General features: G+C 37.0%; 1 protein-coding gene across 1 annotated transcript; it reads right to left on the bottom strand.

Moving 5' to 3' along the window:
- Nucleotides 1-756: 756 nt before the first annotated feature.
- Nucleotides 757-12227, bottom strand: c18h15orf39 (chromosome 18 C15orf39 homolog). Its single transcript, XM_051135642.1, has 4 exons — nucleotides 12029-12227; nucleotides 6463-9338; nucleotides 3731-3767; nucleotides 757-953 (listed from the first exon to the last, which is right to left on the bottom strand). Exons 1-4 carry the CDS (start codon nucleotides 12031-12033, stop codon nucleotides 902-904), a joined length of 2970 nt encoding a protein of 989 aa, XP_050991599.1. The 5' UTR covers nucleotides 12034-12227; the 3' UTR covers nucleotides 757-901.
- Between the last annotated feature and the right edge of the window lie 4226 nt (nucleotides 12228-16453).

A 16453-nucleotide genomic window follows, 5' to 3' on the forward strand; every position in this document is an offset into this window, starting at 1 on the left:
ATCATATTTGACCTCGAACACAGTTTTCAGTGGGTTGGTATGTGGCTCGTGGATGCGTAGTACTACTCCTCTGTACCACACTTCTGTTTTGTCCTTTTCCTCATACAAATGTCGAATCCTTTTTCCCACCAGGTCAGGATATCGGTTCTCCATGGCCAGACGTGCAGACTGCACAGCGGAGCGCAGAACCCATCTGCGTCGGTGCGTAGAACCATGTCTTTTAGAAAGATACGATCGGCTTTGAGAGTATGAACTGAAAGAAAACTCCCTGTCCGTGTGGCGTCTTTTGCGCCGTTTCTTTTTTCTGTAACGGTCGCTGTCTGTGCATCTGAACCTTGCCGGAGCTTCCAAAGAATCGGTGACCTTCTGGTAGTGGGTGACTCTACCCCCGTGACCTTTATTGTAGAAGACCTTCCTCAGTTTGAGGACCATGCTGGAGTTCCCTTTAGACAAGCCCTGAGATTCTGCTGAGCTGGATCTGCGGCTATGAAAAGACCTTAATGACGTGCTTTCGGTCTCTTCACCAGAGGAGAAGTCATCAGAGGTCAAAGGTCGCACCCAGGAAGAGTTCTCAGGCTCTTCCTGGGTTTCATCTTCAATCTTTACCTCCACATGTGGTCCCCCGTCATTTGAACGCACAGGAGACCCTTCCCATTCATCGTTCTCTAAAGAACTGACGACGCTCCACCTCGCCGGCTCCTCTGTGAACTCATCCTCTTCAGATGATGAACTGGTCTCCTCTAAAAACGTCCTCTTGGAGGAAATCTTTACTCTGCCTTTCTTTTTCTTTCTCTTCAAGCAAAATTGTTTTTCCAGCTTGTCCACACATGTGGTTTCTGGTGAAAGAGGTCTGGAGGACTCGAGGTAGAATTCTTCAGTGCCATTCACACCTCCAGATGATTCATCTGAGCTGTCCGTGTTCTCTCTCTTCAATGTTAAGCTGGTTTCTACTCCTGCAGAAAGAAGAGAATGGAATTCAATATTAGCATGTCTTAACTGACAATTATTAAAGTCCCAATAAAATCAAAATTGTTTTTGGCTTTTAGTATGAATTTGTTAGCCTTAAGGTTATCTATAAGCTAGTGTCCTCCAAAACAATGACAACATTTGCATTAAGAAGATATAAGCACTCAAAACAGTCTCTAACTTCCACCAATATGGACCAACGATTTTGATGACATCACCCTGCACTTCACCTTCTCATCACTTTCTGTCCAATCAAATTCTCTCTAGAATCCAAAGCGTCCCGCCCCCTACGCCATAAATACATGCTGAAGCTGCGGCTGAAATCTGTCATTTGTTCACAGAATTTAAATTTTCTATATGGTGAATGGCATGTAGTGCACTATATCAGGAATAGGGAACGATTCAGTGTAAATATGCTTTCCGTTGGGGCAAATGAAGTCTGGTTTCGCAGACACACAGTCTACTCCAGTCCAGAGACACGATAGCATGGAGCGGATCATATGTGCGAAACGGCATGGACCACAAAACGTATCGGACCCATTTGAATTCTACACAGAATGCTATATTTTATAGCAATATGGATGAGATTGTGGCTGTAATACAGTGTCAAATGTGGCTTTACCAAGACCAATGGCTCTGGTCCAAGCTGTGATAAAAAAAATGCTGTTGGCCATTTAAAAAAGGGGGGCGAGACTGATTGATATGCCCTGCCCTGTCTTCCTGTTTCAGTTGAAATTACGTCAACACAGAATAATACTGTTTCAATCCACTTCAGTGGACCTTTAAAGCTAGATTACAATTAAAGAACAATTAAGGGCACAATATGTAAGTTTTTGCCGCTAGAGGGCGCATATTCAAAACAAACAAAGAACCAAAGGCGTAATTTAACGCTGTGATTGTGTGTGGAATCATGGGAGTTGTTGTCTTCATTAGGGGTGGTAATCTTTAGGTACCTGACGATTCGATTCAAAACGATTCTTGGGGTCACGATACGATTAAAACCGATTCATGATTTTTCCATTTTTAATCACAATTCAGTTTTCCATCAAATGTTTTGTGCACAATGGTCATCAAATGCACCAGTATTTTGATACAAACCACACCTGTATATAGTATGGGTAGTCCTGACTCAAGAAATCAGTGTTTCCTAATAACCATTGTCTTCCTAATAAATCAAAAATATTTTACACTTCTCATTAGGGATGTGCCCAAATGCCACCGTGCTTGAAATAACCTGTAGTACGAAGCCCCTAAACAGAATAAATACAAGATGGGAGGAAAAAAAAAAAAATTTTTCAATGCTGTCTCTCACAATTATGTCTTTGGGTAATTATCCTGTATATTAATTGCGGGCATCAGGGAGCCATTATTAATATGCTCGCTTTTTACTTTCACTTTCAAGATTTGCAATCGCACGTTCTCTGTGTACATTAGGAGCGCCAGTACTTGCTACACATTTTACAAGATTAGGTGTTTGTCAGTGGTGCTCAGGATCTGCAAATCATTCGCCATCGTCCTATCAATCACCTCCCTTACTCTGTTTATGGGGTAAGAGAAATTATATGTACTCTATTGTAACAGGCTACTGCTAAGCAGCTAACTATGTATGTTTAGTGTCTCCGTAAAACACGTTTCATTTTCCGTGCCCTTGCATTTGAGTGTTTTGCAAGTTCTGCATAATGCTACTCTTTGGCATTTCTATGTTTTCTACAAAATAAAATTGAGGGCGTATGACGTCATTGGCAGACGACGCAAGGACATGTTCCATTACACTAGTTATAATAGCTTATTTCTCTGGATTTATACATTCTTGGAAACATTTGGGATAATGTAAGCACACAAGTCAGCCTAATATATAACACTGTTCTAGTGTTTTTTGGATATTTTAATCAAAAAATCTTTTAAAAAATCATATTGCGCCTTTAAGTGTTCAAGCATTCACACAGGACACGTTCTTGCATTCTAAGACAGTGTTAATGAAAGTGAGTGTGAACGTTGAGATTTTTGCTGCATGATTTTTTAAAATGCTACATTAAAATATTGTTGAATTTTTAAAGAAGTTTCTTAGAACCCCATTTGTCAGTGTGAACACTCCTTTTGGTCAGAAGTAAAACCTCCACTTGCTTTTAGAAGCGTTCTTGTGGTAACATGACAGCTGCATCAAAATGCAATCGAACTGATTACCAATAGTAGAAGAAATATTACCTAAACATGCCAATAACAACAATAAGCCATTTGATGAAGCATAATAGGTGTCAGGAGTTATTTAAAAAGGCTACAAGTCAAAGAACAACATAGAAAGAAAAAGAAAATAATAAGGATGTCTTAAACAAGAAAAAATAACTTCTACACCATAAACTAAATCAACTATGTACAAAAGAAAAAACTAATTGAGTGCTGTGACTGATGAGAGACAACTGTCAACACCAGGAGGACCTTAATGACACTGCAGGTGCGAAATGTAACGGCAGTGCAATTGGCAACTCCTTCCATCCTCCATCCGCTTTAGCATATTTCCAAAAGCACACTAACTTCCTTCCCTGAAATGTAAGTGTCTGAAACTAAAAGACATCCTAAAGCATATCATGGTTCCGTTCCACAAAACATCTGATCAGAAATGCACCTGCGACAAAACTGCACCAGTAAGAAACTGTAACTGCATGAGCAGCTCAAAGATTTACAAAGCCCTTTCTACAACGGACAGCAAAAATTATTTGTGATTGGACTGAGAAGGAGTTTTGGGGACAAAGTAATAAGAATGTACCTGGGCATTTTTTGGACACCATCTGTAGCAGTGGAATCTGCAAGAACAAATGTGTATCAAATCAAAAAAAGTATGACAAAAGTATGATTAAAAAAAAAAGAAAAATCATAAAACATGAACATTAAGACCGCAGGTATGCACCATGTATGGCTGACCTTAATAAAAATAAATAAATAAATAAACATACAATATCAAAATAATGAAAATAATTATAATAACTTTTAGCATTTTTGCATATATATTAGCATTTTAATATTTTGATCTAGGACTAAAACCTATCTAAAGAGTAAGATCTCAGCCAGAATATGTTATACGATAAACTAACATCTAACAGACAACACAGTTTAGTAGTTCTGCTTATTTTAGAAATGTGGAACTGAAATTTAAGATTACTAAATTTATAACACAAAGTTTCAGTATGCACATTTATCCTTCCAAGTCCAAAAGTTATTATGATGTTTAGCCCTAAATGTCCTCAAATAAGGCATGTATGATTTTAACATGAAAAAATGAAACGTTTGTAAAATGTCTTCTTTCCTTGTGACTGCTTCATTAACAAGAAATATATTATAGAACTTGGAAATGCAACTAGTCTGGAGTGTTTTCTTGAACTGAATATGCCACAGCATGTTTTAACCAACAAAGATAAAAGTACCATTATCATCATAGTACCAGTCAGGCCCAAAAATAATTATTTAATAAAAAATTGTATATATATATATATATATATACACGCTACCGTTCAAAAGTTTGGGGTCAGTACATTTTTATTGTTTCTTTTTTTTTTTTAAAGAAATTAATACTTTTATTCACCAAGGATGTATTAAGTTAATAATTAAAAGTTTATTAAAAGTTAACAATAAATAATTTACATTGTTATAAAATATTTACATTTTGAATAAACACTGTACTTTTTAAACTTGTTATTCATGAAAGAATCCTGAAAAAAAAAAAAAAAAAAAAAAAAAATCACAGGTTCCAAAAAATATTTGGCAGCACAATTGTTGATATTATCCAACACTGATCATTCTAATAATAAATCCGCATATTAGAATGATTTCTGAAGGATCATGTGACACTTAAGACTGGAGTAACAGCTGATAAAAATTCAGGTTTTCATCACAGGAATAAATTCTATTTTAAAGTATGTTAAAATAAAAAACATTATTTTATATTGTAAAAACATTTTGCAATATTACTGTTTTTTTTCTATATTTTTAATCAAATAAATGCAGCCTTGATGAGCATAAGAGACTTCTTTAAAGACTATTACAAGTCTTACTGACCCCAAACTTTTGAACGGTAGTGTATATTATATATATATATATATATATATATTATGGCTATATAATATATTGTTTTAAAAAATTCTACGGGAAAATAAAGCACATTATACATATATATTATATATATATTGTAAAGTTGAGGTCTAAAGTTTATATACAACTTGAAGAATCTGCAAGGAATGAGGAATAATACAAATGCGTGTTATTTTTTATTTAGTAATGACCTGAATAAGATATTTCACATAAAAGATGTTTACATATAGTCCACAAGAGAAAATAATAGTTCAATTTATAAAAATAACCCCGTTCAAAAGTTTACATACACTTGATTCTTAATGTGTTGTTACCTGAATGATTCACAACTGTGTTTTTTTTGTTTAGTGATAGTTGTTCATGTCTGTCGTTCTTCAGAAAAATCCTTCAGGTCCCACAAATTCTTTGGTTTTTCATCATTTTTGTGTATTTGAACCCTTTTTAACAAAGACTGTATGATTTTGAGATCCATCTTGTCACACTGAGGACAACTGAGGGACTCATATGCAACTATTACAGACGCTTCAAATGCTCACTGATGCTCCAGAAAGAAACACGATGCATTAAGAGCTGGGTGGTGAAAACTTTTGGAATTTGAAGAGCAGGGTAAATTTAACATATTTTGCCTTTTGGGAAACATTTGAGTATCTTCTGTAGCTTTAAAGTAAGAAGAATGGCAAAGTAAGAAAAATGTACACATCTTCATTTTATTCAAAGGCTTACACTCCTGGCTCTTAATGCATCATTTTTCCTTCTGGAGTATCAGTGAGTCCCTCAGTTGTCCTCAGTGTGAAAAGATGGATCTCAAAATCATACAGTCATTATTGGGGTTCAAATACACAAAAATGATGAAAAACTGAAGAATTTGTGGGAACTGAAGGAGAATAGCAGGCAGTTTAACTGTTCAGGACAAACAAGGGACTCATGAACAATTATCACTAAAAAAAAAAAAAAAAAAAAAAAAACACAGCTGTGGATCACTGAGGTAACAACACAGTATTAAGAATCAATAATATGCAAACTTTTGAACAGGGTCATTTTTATAAACTCTATTATTTTCTCTTGTGGACTATATGTAAACATCTTTCATGTGAAATATCTTACTCAAGTCCGTATTAAATAAAAAAAACATGCATTTTGTATGATCCCTCTTATTTTGGTAAAAGAATTAAAATTGTGCAGAAGGTGTATGCAAATGTTTGACCTCAGCTGTATATGATATATGATATATAAATTTGATAAATTAACTTAAAGCATTAAATTAAATGTAAAAATGGGAATTAGTTACAATTAAATATTCAATATAGACTAATATGATAAATCAATATTTACAAAACATTTCAAAAATTTTGAGACAGCAGTTCAACACTTAATGGGTCTTATGCTAATTACAGTCAGTCATCCAGCACTCACCAAGGAACTTGCAGACAGTGGCATGGTAGAGAAGGTTGAGGACATCAGGGTATATATCTGGCAGATGTTTAAGTGACAAAAGTCTCCGAAGTTTGGAAGAGAAGGCCTTCCTGTGTAGTTGAGTCAGCTGTCTTTCCTCTGAGAGGGTGGTGGGCCTGAGCTCCACCCGGTGCTCCTGAAGGACCTGGTCTATGAATGTGCCTTGAACCTGAGGAAACAGCACCTCTTTGACCACCAACATGGGAATGAACACGGCGCCGGCCCTCATGACATGAGGAAAGGGACATTCGCGGCTTTCAACGTACTTTTGAAGCTGGCAGACCACCTTTTTAAGAGCCGCCTCCATCTCCTCACCTTTCAGCCATACATCCCTCATTTTTGACCCCAAGAGACAAGACACCTTCTGATCTTTGCCTGACTCTCGAAGATCCAGTCTGCATAACCAGTCCGTGAGCTCCTGACACGGGGTTTGATTAACGCAGCAGTATATGAGTCTACAGAGAGATTGGTGGAGCTCCATAAACTGATGACGGGCATGTTTGCTGCTACTTATAATTGGCTTGGCCTCCAGTGGAGATGGAGGAACCTCAGCAGGTTGGGTTGCTGGAGCTTTTAGGACCTCGGGGATGACTATTTTGAAATTGGCCAATTTAAGACAATGAGGTGGGATTTTATTGAGGGAGAATTTAGTCAACGGAGGAGGCACTGGAGGCGTTGAAGGCAATGTAGGAATTGGAATAGAGTCCACATTGTCTTTCACAGCATTCTCAATCTTGCATATAGCTAAAGATTTAGACTTTTCTACAAAGGAAAGATTAGTTTCTTCTTCAAAGTCACTTTTTACTACAACATGACAAGGAAGAGAGTCGGATATACTTGTCTCTGGCTCCCCTTGCTCTTCTTTGACCTCAGAATTGTCTGCCTGATGATTCATCTCCTCAGCAATGCTCACTTTCATTTCCGACTGACAAGCCACTTCATCTGGATCCAGTTTTTCTTTTTTGATCTTTACAGTCTCTGGCATTTCAACTGGAATGTCACTGTTAGCTAGTGACATTTGGGTGTCCTGTTTCAAGATGAGGTCACTTTCGTCTGAATTTGGTTCTAGATCACAGTTTTGAATTTCCGGCTCTTGTTTAAGCCGTGTCGCCTCAGGCTGTGGCTTTGGACTTTTTGAATTCCCAAGTGAAGACATCATGCCTGTAGCTTCGAAATAGACTTTATAAGGAGCCAAGCTGAAAACTTTATTAATAACTGGCATAGGTGGGGAGGATGGAGACTGAGGCTCATTATCTGACAACTCAGTGGTTGAGTCAATCTTTTGTTTTTTACTGGCCATGTCCATTTCGAGTTCCTCTCTTGGCCTTTTAGCCAATACATCCTTGTTGGATGGATCTGAAACACAGTGCCTTATCTTAAGTGCATCTTCATGGGAAAATTCTTTAGAACTGCCTACAAGAAAGCCAGTTTCAGACATCTCTGAGTGTTCGAGGGTAGTAGTGGTGTTACTGAGACGTCTGTAGTGGGCAGGAGTAGGATGGAAAGCCCCAGAAGTTCCAGGCTGTCTACAAAGCTCCCGAGGGGAGTCAGGTGTCTGCACCCTTCGTATGGAGAAATCAAGCGGTCGCTCTGATTGATGCATTGGGAAAGGTGGATGTGGCCGATCGTGCGATCGGTTATTATTAAAATGCATCCCATATGGATGACAAGTGGGATATTTTGGGATCATCGGACGGTGTGTGCAGTCAGCTCGAGGTGAATGGAACTGACCCATGTGATGATGCTGACCATGCTCATCTGTGACAACATTGGGATCGGCTCGGTAAGCCTCATGGTGACTCTGAGGGTAATAGACACTGGGATATGGAGGCATTGGTGTGTATTTAGATATATGAGGATGGTCCTGATATACCTTTGAAGGAACTCCACGGTGTGCCAATGTCCTTGGGTCATAAGTATGAGGAAGACCCTTGTATATCTGTGCAGGAACTGAGCCACGTTGGCAGTACTCCGGTGTGGAACTAATATATGGATGTGCGGTGTTGTAAGCATAGCCAGGTTCCATTAAAGAAAGTGACCTCCTGGGCTCATTTGATCTGATACCATGGTAATTCTCAGTCTTTCCGTCCTTTATACCCTCTGCGCCATGCTCTAATTGCAAAACCCTCTGTTGCACCAATGCCTCCTGGCCCTTTTTATGCAGGTAAGCCAGCCGGCTGAAATGAGCCGCCCATTCGTCATCATATATGCGAGGGGACATCCTTTGTGGTCCATGTTCTACACCATAGTTGTGTCCTGCGGTACATCTACGCTCAGTGCAGCAGGGACTATGACCGTACACCGGTTTTGGAATAGCCAACCCGACACAGCTTTCTGCATCTGATCCTCCAATGTGACCTTTGGGAACTGCCACGGGTGAGATGACCCCAGCCGCCCTGGGACTGTGCTGTCTAGGACTGCCAGTGTAATAGGCCAATCTTTGCTTTGCTGCCAGCTCTCGTGGTACAGCACAGCGTCCACCACCAACATCCATAGGGAAAGACACTTTATCAGGCCTGTACGCTGTTGGAATTGCAATTGACCCCTCGGTGGACGATGAGTGAATCCCTGGGCTCGGCCCATTTCTCACACAGGTTTTTGAAGGGCCCCATGGAGAAGGAAAGTCTAGAGCGTCTTGTCCAGCAAGAGAGTAGGGGAAATAAGCCCTGCTGATTGGCAGAGCCTTGTCATGGGAATAGTGTGGCAGGCTGTCGGCTTTAGGAAGCCCCGCAGGGACTACGGTGCCCATGGCACCTTCCATATTACTTTGAACTAGAGGATCGATGCAGCTCTGTCCCTGCTTACTGCTCATCTTGGACTCCCAATTCAAATCATAGCTATATAAGAAAACAAGAACAAAAAACTATTTAGGAGTTTATTTGTAAATGCAATTAGAGTTATCAATGCTGTACAATCATTTGAATGAAATACTTATGCAAACAGTCACTCAGCATCACTTCTGTGGTTTATTTATCTACTTAGCAATACCTTCCTTTCTGTGGTTTTGTCAAAACATAGTCGATTGACTTTACAGTTCTTTATTTCCACAAATATCATGTGACAGGTTCCTTCAAACATTAGGAAGAAATGTGAGTGGTAACCACAACAAGAAAAATGCTGCCACTTTTCTGCTTCACAACAGGGGCTGTACCTCACTTCCTTTGCGTGCAAAAACATTTCACACTTTGGCAAAATACATCAAAGATAAACAGGTGTAAATATGTATAAATGTTCCAACTGTCACATGCATTTTTAAATCAATTAGGCCAGAGGAAAAGATAATAAGATAATATCATTTATGCATGAATTTGCACACTAACAGTCAAAAGTTTTTGAACAGTGAGGTTTTTAAAGAAGTCCAAAATACAGCAAAAGCGGTAATATTGTAAAATATTTTTACTATTCAAAATAACTGCTTTCTATTTGAATATATATTTCGAAAATGTAATTTATTCCTGCGATCAAAGCTAAATTTTTAGCATCATTACTCAAGTCTTCAGTGTCAAATGATCCTTCAGAAATCGTTCTAAGATATGCTGATTTGTTGTTTAAGAAACACTTCTTCTTATTATCAATAGTTAAAACAGCTAAGGGTTTTTTTTCAGGATTCTTTGATGAATAGAAAGATTCAAAGATCAGCATTTATCTGAAATAAAAAGCTTCTGTAACATTATACACTATAACATTCAAAATTATGGAAATTAATTTAGTAAGGATGCTTTAAATGTGACCCTGGATCATTTTTTCAAAACTGAGATTTATACATCATATGAAAGCTGAATAAATAAGCTTTTCATTGATGTGTAGTTTGTTGGGATAGGACAATATTTGGGATACAACTATTTAAAAATCAGGAATCTGAGGGTGCAAAAAAAAATCTAAATATTGAGAAAATCACCTATAAAGTTCTTAAAATAATGTTCTTAATGTATATTACTAATCAAAAATTAAGTTTTCATACATTTACAGTAGGAATTTTACAAAATATCTTAATGGAACATGATCTTTACTTAATTTCCTAATGATTTCTGCCATAAAAGAAAAATCAATCATTTTGACCATACAATGTATTTTTGACTACTGCTACAAATAAACCCCAGCGACTTAAGACTGGTTTTGTGGTCCAGGGTCACAAATTGTCCAGAAGTGATGATAAAGACATTTATAATGTTACAAAAGATTTCTATTTTAGATCATTCTAATTCTAATTCTTTGAAAAAAATTTTGCTCAGCTATTTTCAACATAATAAATAAAAATAATATATCTTTTTGAGAAGCAAATCAGAGTAGTAGAATGATTTCTTAAGGATCATGTGACTGGAGTAATGATGCTAAAAATTATGCTTTGAAATCACAAAGATTACAATTTAAAACATATTCAAATAGAAAACATTTTAAATAATTAAATTATTTCAAAATGTTACTGTTTTGCAGTACTTTAGGTACTTTCAAATAAATACAGGCTTGGTGAGCAAAAGAGACTTTAAAAAACATTAAAAAACTTTTGACTGGTAATGTATATATCTTAATATATTTTTCTTTACATATGTTTATATTTTATAAGATAAATGGTTATACTAAATGAAACTCTTATTAATTATACATTTTTATAAATCTCAATCTCTACACCATTTTAAAGGTGTTCACAAAAAGGCGAGGTGTATTCATCTTTCCCTCTGGTGATGTTCCCTAATGAGCAAAGAGAACATAATGATGCTCACAGGAGGGCAACACTAGGCTTGACAGAGGCAGTGAAGGGGGATTTAAGTGGTTTATCAGTGGTGAAGACAGTCAGTCCCCAGATGAGGCGACCCAGAGGTCTAAAAGTGATGAAACAACCCCCAACATCTTTCAGCACACTATGGCTGTGTGTCAAAACCTAGTGAGCTGCCTTCCTAGTCAGCACTCGCGAGCGTCACAGACGCCTGCAACATTTAGAACGCGCCCAAATATGCTGCACGTGTCTATGATGCCAATGCAACATAGACGTGTCATATCTGTTACTAGTTATCAAAAATATACATTAATATTATACAGCGTGACGCACACATCGTTGTTGCACGATGATAAATTGAGGACAATACTCTATTGAGTAAGTGAGGCGTACATGCAAATTCACTAATGCAAATCCGCGTTAAGAAAAGAGACAATTTGGGGGACGTTTTGAGTATTTTGGTAAACTTCCGTCAACATTAAACTTAGCTAAATATGTTTAATACACACTTCTGTATTTGTGAAGCGAAAGCGACAAAGCCTCCCTAGCCCAAGACACGTAGACAATTTATAACTCAGCATACATTTAAAAACTATGTAAAAACACAAAGTACACAGTTGTTGTTTTGTATGATAATGTTTAACATCATAATGTTGTCTCCTACTCCAACGACCAACTTTGAACCCGTGCCAAATACAGTTGTCAACTTTCATCTCTGTATTGATTATGTTCGTATCTCTTCGTCAGTCTTCGACTGTAAGTTTACGTTCTAATCATTCCTAAAAGAACTTTTGTTTACGCGGCAACGCTCACCTCATGCGCTGAGATTCCTATCCGTCCGCACCAATCCATGACAACTGAACCACCGCAAAGTATAACCCAAACAGTTTGGACGCAGATGAAGTATTGTAGCCTACCAGAGATCAAAGACGCATGCTTTAACGCCGCTGCTTTTTTACCAAAAGGTTATTTCGCACTGGCAGTCGAAGTATGTCGGTGGAAACAGGTCTGGCCAATCGGAGGGCGACAATGAAAAGAGGGCGGGGCTTCAACGCACAGGCGGCAGCAGTTAAACCAAGCGTGAGAGAAACATTTGTTACATGAACATGAAACATTTTAACTTAAAAGAGTGTTCTATGGAATATTTTAATTAAATAGTACATTTTTGTTAGGTAGAATAGCCTGGAAACGGTATGAATGAAAGCAGGAAACTGGTCTTGTTTAGGCTTCAGGCCTCTATGATTTATAGTGTTTGTTTCACTTCAGCAACTTTATTGCACCAGTCACCAGGTAGTACAATAATGTGAGTGAAGCACTCAACTGTACGCTCATTGGTTATACAGGTTGAAAAGAAAGATGAAAGTGTGATTGCTAGATGATCTGCAGAAATCTTGGTTTTGTTGTTTTGACCAATAAAGTCTGATTTTGACATCTGAACGTCTTGACTAGAGATTCTTGATTTTCTTCTACAAGTGGAGGGCAAGCATAAAAGAACTGCAACTGAAATGTTCATTTTTTTCTATTTTATTAGAATTTGCCTTGTTTGCACTTACACTGAATAAAAGAAGCTGAGTTTTAGACAACATAAATAATGTGCCGTCACAGAAAGTTATTAGTCAAATGTTTTTGAACAGTAAGATTTTTATTGTTTTTTCAAAGAAGAAAATCACCAATCCCGCATTATATTTAGAGTATGGCAAAACAGTAAAATTTTGAAATGTTTTTACTATTTAAAATAACAGTTTTCTATTTAAATATATTTAAAATGTAATTTATTAATGTGATTTCAAAGCTGAATTTTAGCATCATTATTTTAGTCACATGATCCATCAGAAATCATTCTAATATTCTGATTTGCTGCTTAAAAAACATTTATTATTATTATTGTTGAAAACAGCTAAGTAGGATTTTTTCAAGTTTCCTTGATAAATAGAATGATCAGAAGAACAGCACTGATCTGAAATATAAATATTTCGTAACATTATAAATGTCTTTATCAGCACGTTTGTTCAATTTAAAGCATCCTTGTTAAATAAAAGTATTAATTTTTAAAAATCTCCCCCCCAAAATGTTCTCGACTGTTTTAAATATTGATAATATTAATACAGAATGTTTCCTTAACAGCAAATCAGCATATGCAAATGACTTCTGAAGGATCATGCGACACTGAAGACTGGAGTAAAGATGCTGAAAATGTAGATTTGATCACAGGGATAAATTACATTTTAAAATATATTCAAATAGAAAGCAGCTATTTTAAATAGTATAAATATGCTATTAAATAGTTCATGCTTTTGCTGTATTTTGGATCAAATAAATGCAGGCTTGGTGAGCAGAAGAGACTTCTTTAAAAAACATTAAAAATCTTACAGTTCAAAAACTTTTGACTGGTAGTGTAGTGTATATTTTTTGCTACACTGGCAAATATTGTAGAGGTGCTGCATATTTATTGCTCTTTAGTGATTTACAGTCACTAATACAGTGTAAATCAGCACTGGCTTTAACAGGAAACAGTGTACTAATTAAAAAAAGTTGTTACTGCTATCAGGCAGCGCCTTAACGGCCATGAGCTAGAACAAGCATATCCTGTAGCCCTATATGTGGTTTGTGATATTTGAAAAGCCCACTCACCCATCACTGCGTGGAAGTATCACCAACTGTTGGTTTAAGCCGACATGAAAATCTCACGATAGCAAAACCGTGGCTTGGTTGCTAAACTGAAAAAAGGAAATGTGCATAGACAAACTGGACTCCTTTGTCAAACTTCTCCAAGCCATTATGTCACAGAAGATGTCAAAGTACCAGTCAGTACTTGGGACTGACAGAGAAACTGAAACACCTCTGACCACCGCATTTTATCGTCTCTTCCTCCTTGTAAAATAATATATTATTTATAATATATAATATTTAAAAAACAGTGTTCCAGAAATCCTTTTCCTTCTTGGCATCTCCTCAATTGACCTTAATCCGGTTAGCCACCATAATGAATTTAACACGGATGAAAACTAAGATGTGAGGGATAAATCAGCTACCTTGTTTTTTAATGATGGCATCCCTCCAATCAGATTATTATCATTATTATTATTTTAAAAATCATGTTTTTAACAAAATATGGAATATACTTGTATAATGCCTTCATGCTGTTAGACTGGTACATGTACAAACATTGCTAAACATATAGTAAATAGTGGAATTACAAGTTTTGCCTACATTGGCTCTACAATTTTATACATGAGTAATAATAAAATGTGTGGAATTATAATGATAAACCCATAATTAGTATGAAGAGGTGTGTTTGTTTGTATATCCCATTCAGTTTAAGGCAGCCGTTTAATTTATGTAACGTTCGCTACACCTCATTAATCTAACTGGTAATACAGATATGTTATGAATAAAGTTTATTTACTCTGAGGCTTGTATGGAATGGTGACTAACCTCATGACATTATATCTGATGTTAAATCTGCTCTGCTGGATTTGTGTTTGTTCAATAAACTACAGTTGGTGCAAAAGTCAATACTGAGAAGAAAAGGAACAAAGCAGAGGAGTACATTAGCAGCAGGTCAAAGCAGATGAAGCCACACTCTCTAACTAACAGGTCTTTGCCTTTCATCTTAGATGTGATTGAGAAACGCATCTGTATCTTTCAGAACACTGGCATCCTTCCACATTTCTGTCTAGAGGAATGTAATACTTCCCTGTTTAATCTATCCCGAGACGCAGATGTTTCCAGTCCTCGTGCTTATCCTGACAAAATTTTAGAACAATAGATCACGTTGACCTAAAAAAATGTAGAACTAAACTTGATATAAGAAAATGAAACAGGAATCATGATTCTCCCATGACCAGGAATGACACAATAATGCCTTAAAGAGTAATTTTCAAACTGATGCAACCAAAAAGTTCAGGAGTCGGACACTTGTGCATGACCATAAATTAGAGTCGTAAGTGCACAGGCTTGCACTCATGTTTTCCTTTACAAAGTTACTGAGCTGCAACCAGCCCCATCACCCCCTGTTAGGACTCATAACAGTGCTGATAGGTAGTCCAAACATTGCCGGTGGGAATGATAATACCATTTCAGTGTTTACACTGAAGGGTTCTTGCTTATCGGGAAGTAGGTGCAGCTAGAGAAAAAAGGGGATGTTTATATTCATCTACAGTTAGGCTGATTGGAGTATGAAATGTAGGAGTGATCCTTATTAAAAATGCACTTAAAAGTGCCTTTACTAAAGGTCAGTGTGTTTTGTGTGTGCATTGAGTAAAGCATATTTAGGAGGCCTATTTTGCCAGAATGTGTCTGTGAAGTTTCAGCTCAAAATACCTATTAGATCAGGGGTGCCCAACCCTGTTCCAGAAGATCTGCCTTCCTGCAGAGTTTAGTTCCAACCGTGATCAAACACACCTGTCTGTAATTATCAAGTGCTCCTTCAGATCCTGATTAGTTGGTTCAGGTGTGTTTGATCAGGGTTGGAGCTGAACTCTGCAGGAAGGTAGATCTCCAGGAATAGGGCTGAGTGATATTGTATCACTTTGAAAATGCGTGTTTTAAGAAATACACTGTTTTTCGTGCATGTCTCTTTAAATGCAAATAAGCTGCTGCTCCCCGCCCCCTTTTCCAGAATACAGCTGTGCCTTTAGTACCTTAGATACTCTGCCTAAAAACATCTGTTTGGTTTTGATTATCATGTATATTGTGCTAAAATCATGTGTTTTAAAGCCGTATAAGTTTAAACTTCTGATATTGGTGCACACATCCAAAGCATGTGCACAGGCATGTGAGTGCTAAACTAAACTCTCTTTCATGTCTTATTGTGCTTGAACTGTCAAATACGCACAAGGTTATGTTAAAAACATATACAAGTCAGTTATGTCTGTGAAGGTAAACAGCTGGGAAAGAAATTGCATGTTTATATTAGATCTGTGTGGCAGCAGCGTAATATACAGTAAATAAATCAATAAATCCACTGCTCTCTTGAGAAACCTGAGTGGCTCGTTTTTTCACAAGCTTGCAGAGAAAGGCTTATCAAAACAAAGTTACTGGTTTGTTCTGTTTCACGTTTTCTGGGTTGGTAGATGCACCCAGTTATAGCACCTAAACACAGAAAAGGTCAGATTTTCATGATATGTCACCTAAATATATGCTTAAAAAATATGTTGTATACTCTCAGAAATAAAGGTTCGATAGCTGTCACTTGGGTGGTACTTTTTTTAAAGTTACTAATATGTATGATTTAGG

Source organism: Labeo rohita, chromosome 18 (assembly GCF_022985175.1).
Source record: "Labeo rohita strain BAU-BD-2019 chromosome 18, IGBB_LRoh.1.0, whole genome shotgun sequence".
NCBI lineage: Eukaryota > Metazoa > Chordata > Actinopteri > Cypriniformes > Cyprinidae > Labeo > Labeo rohita.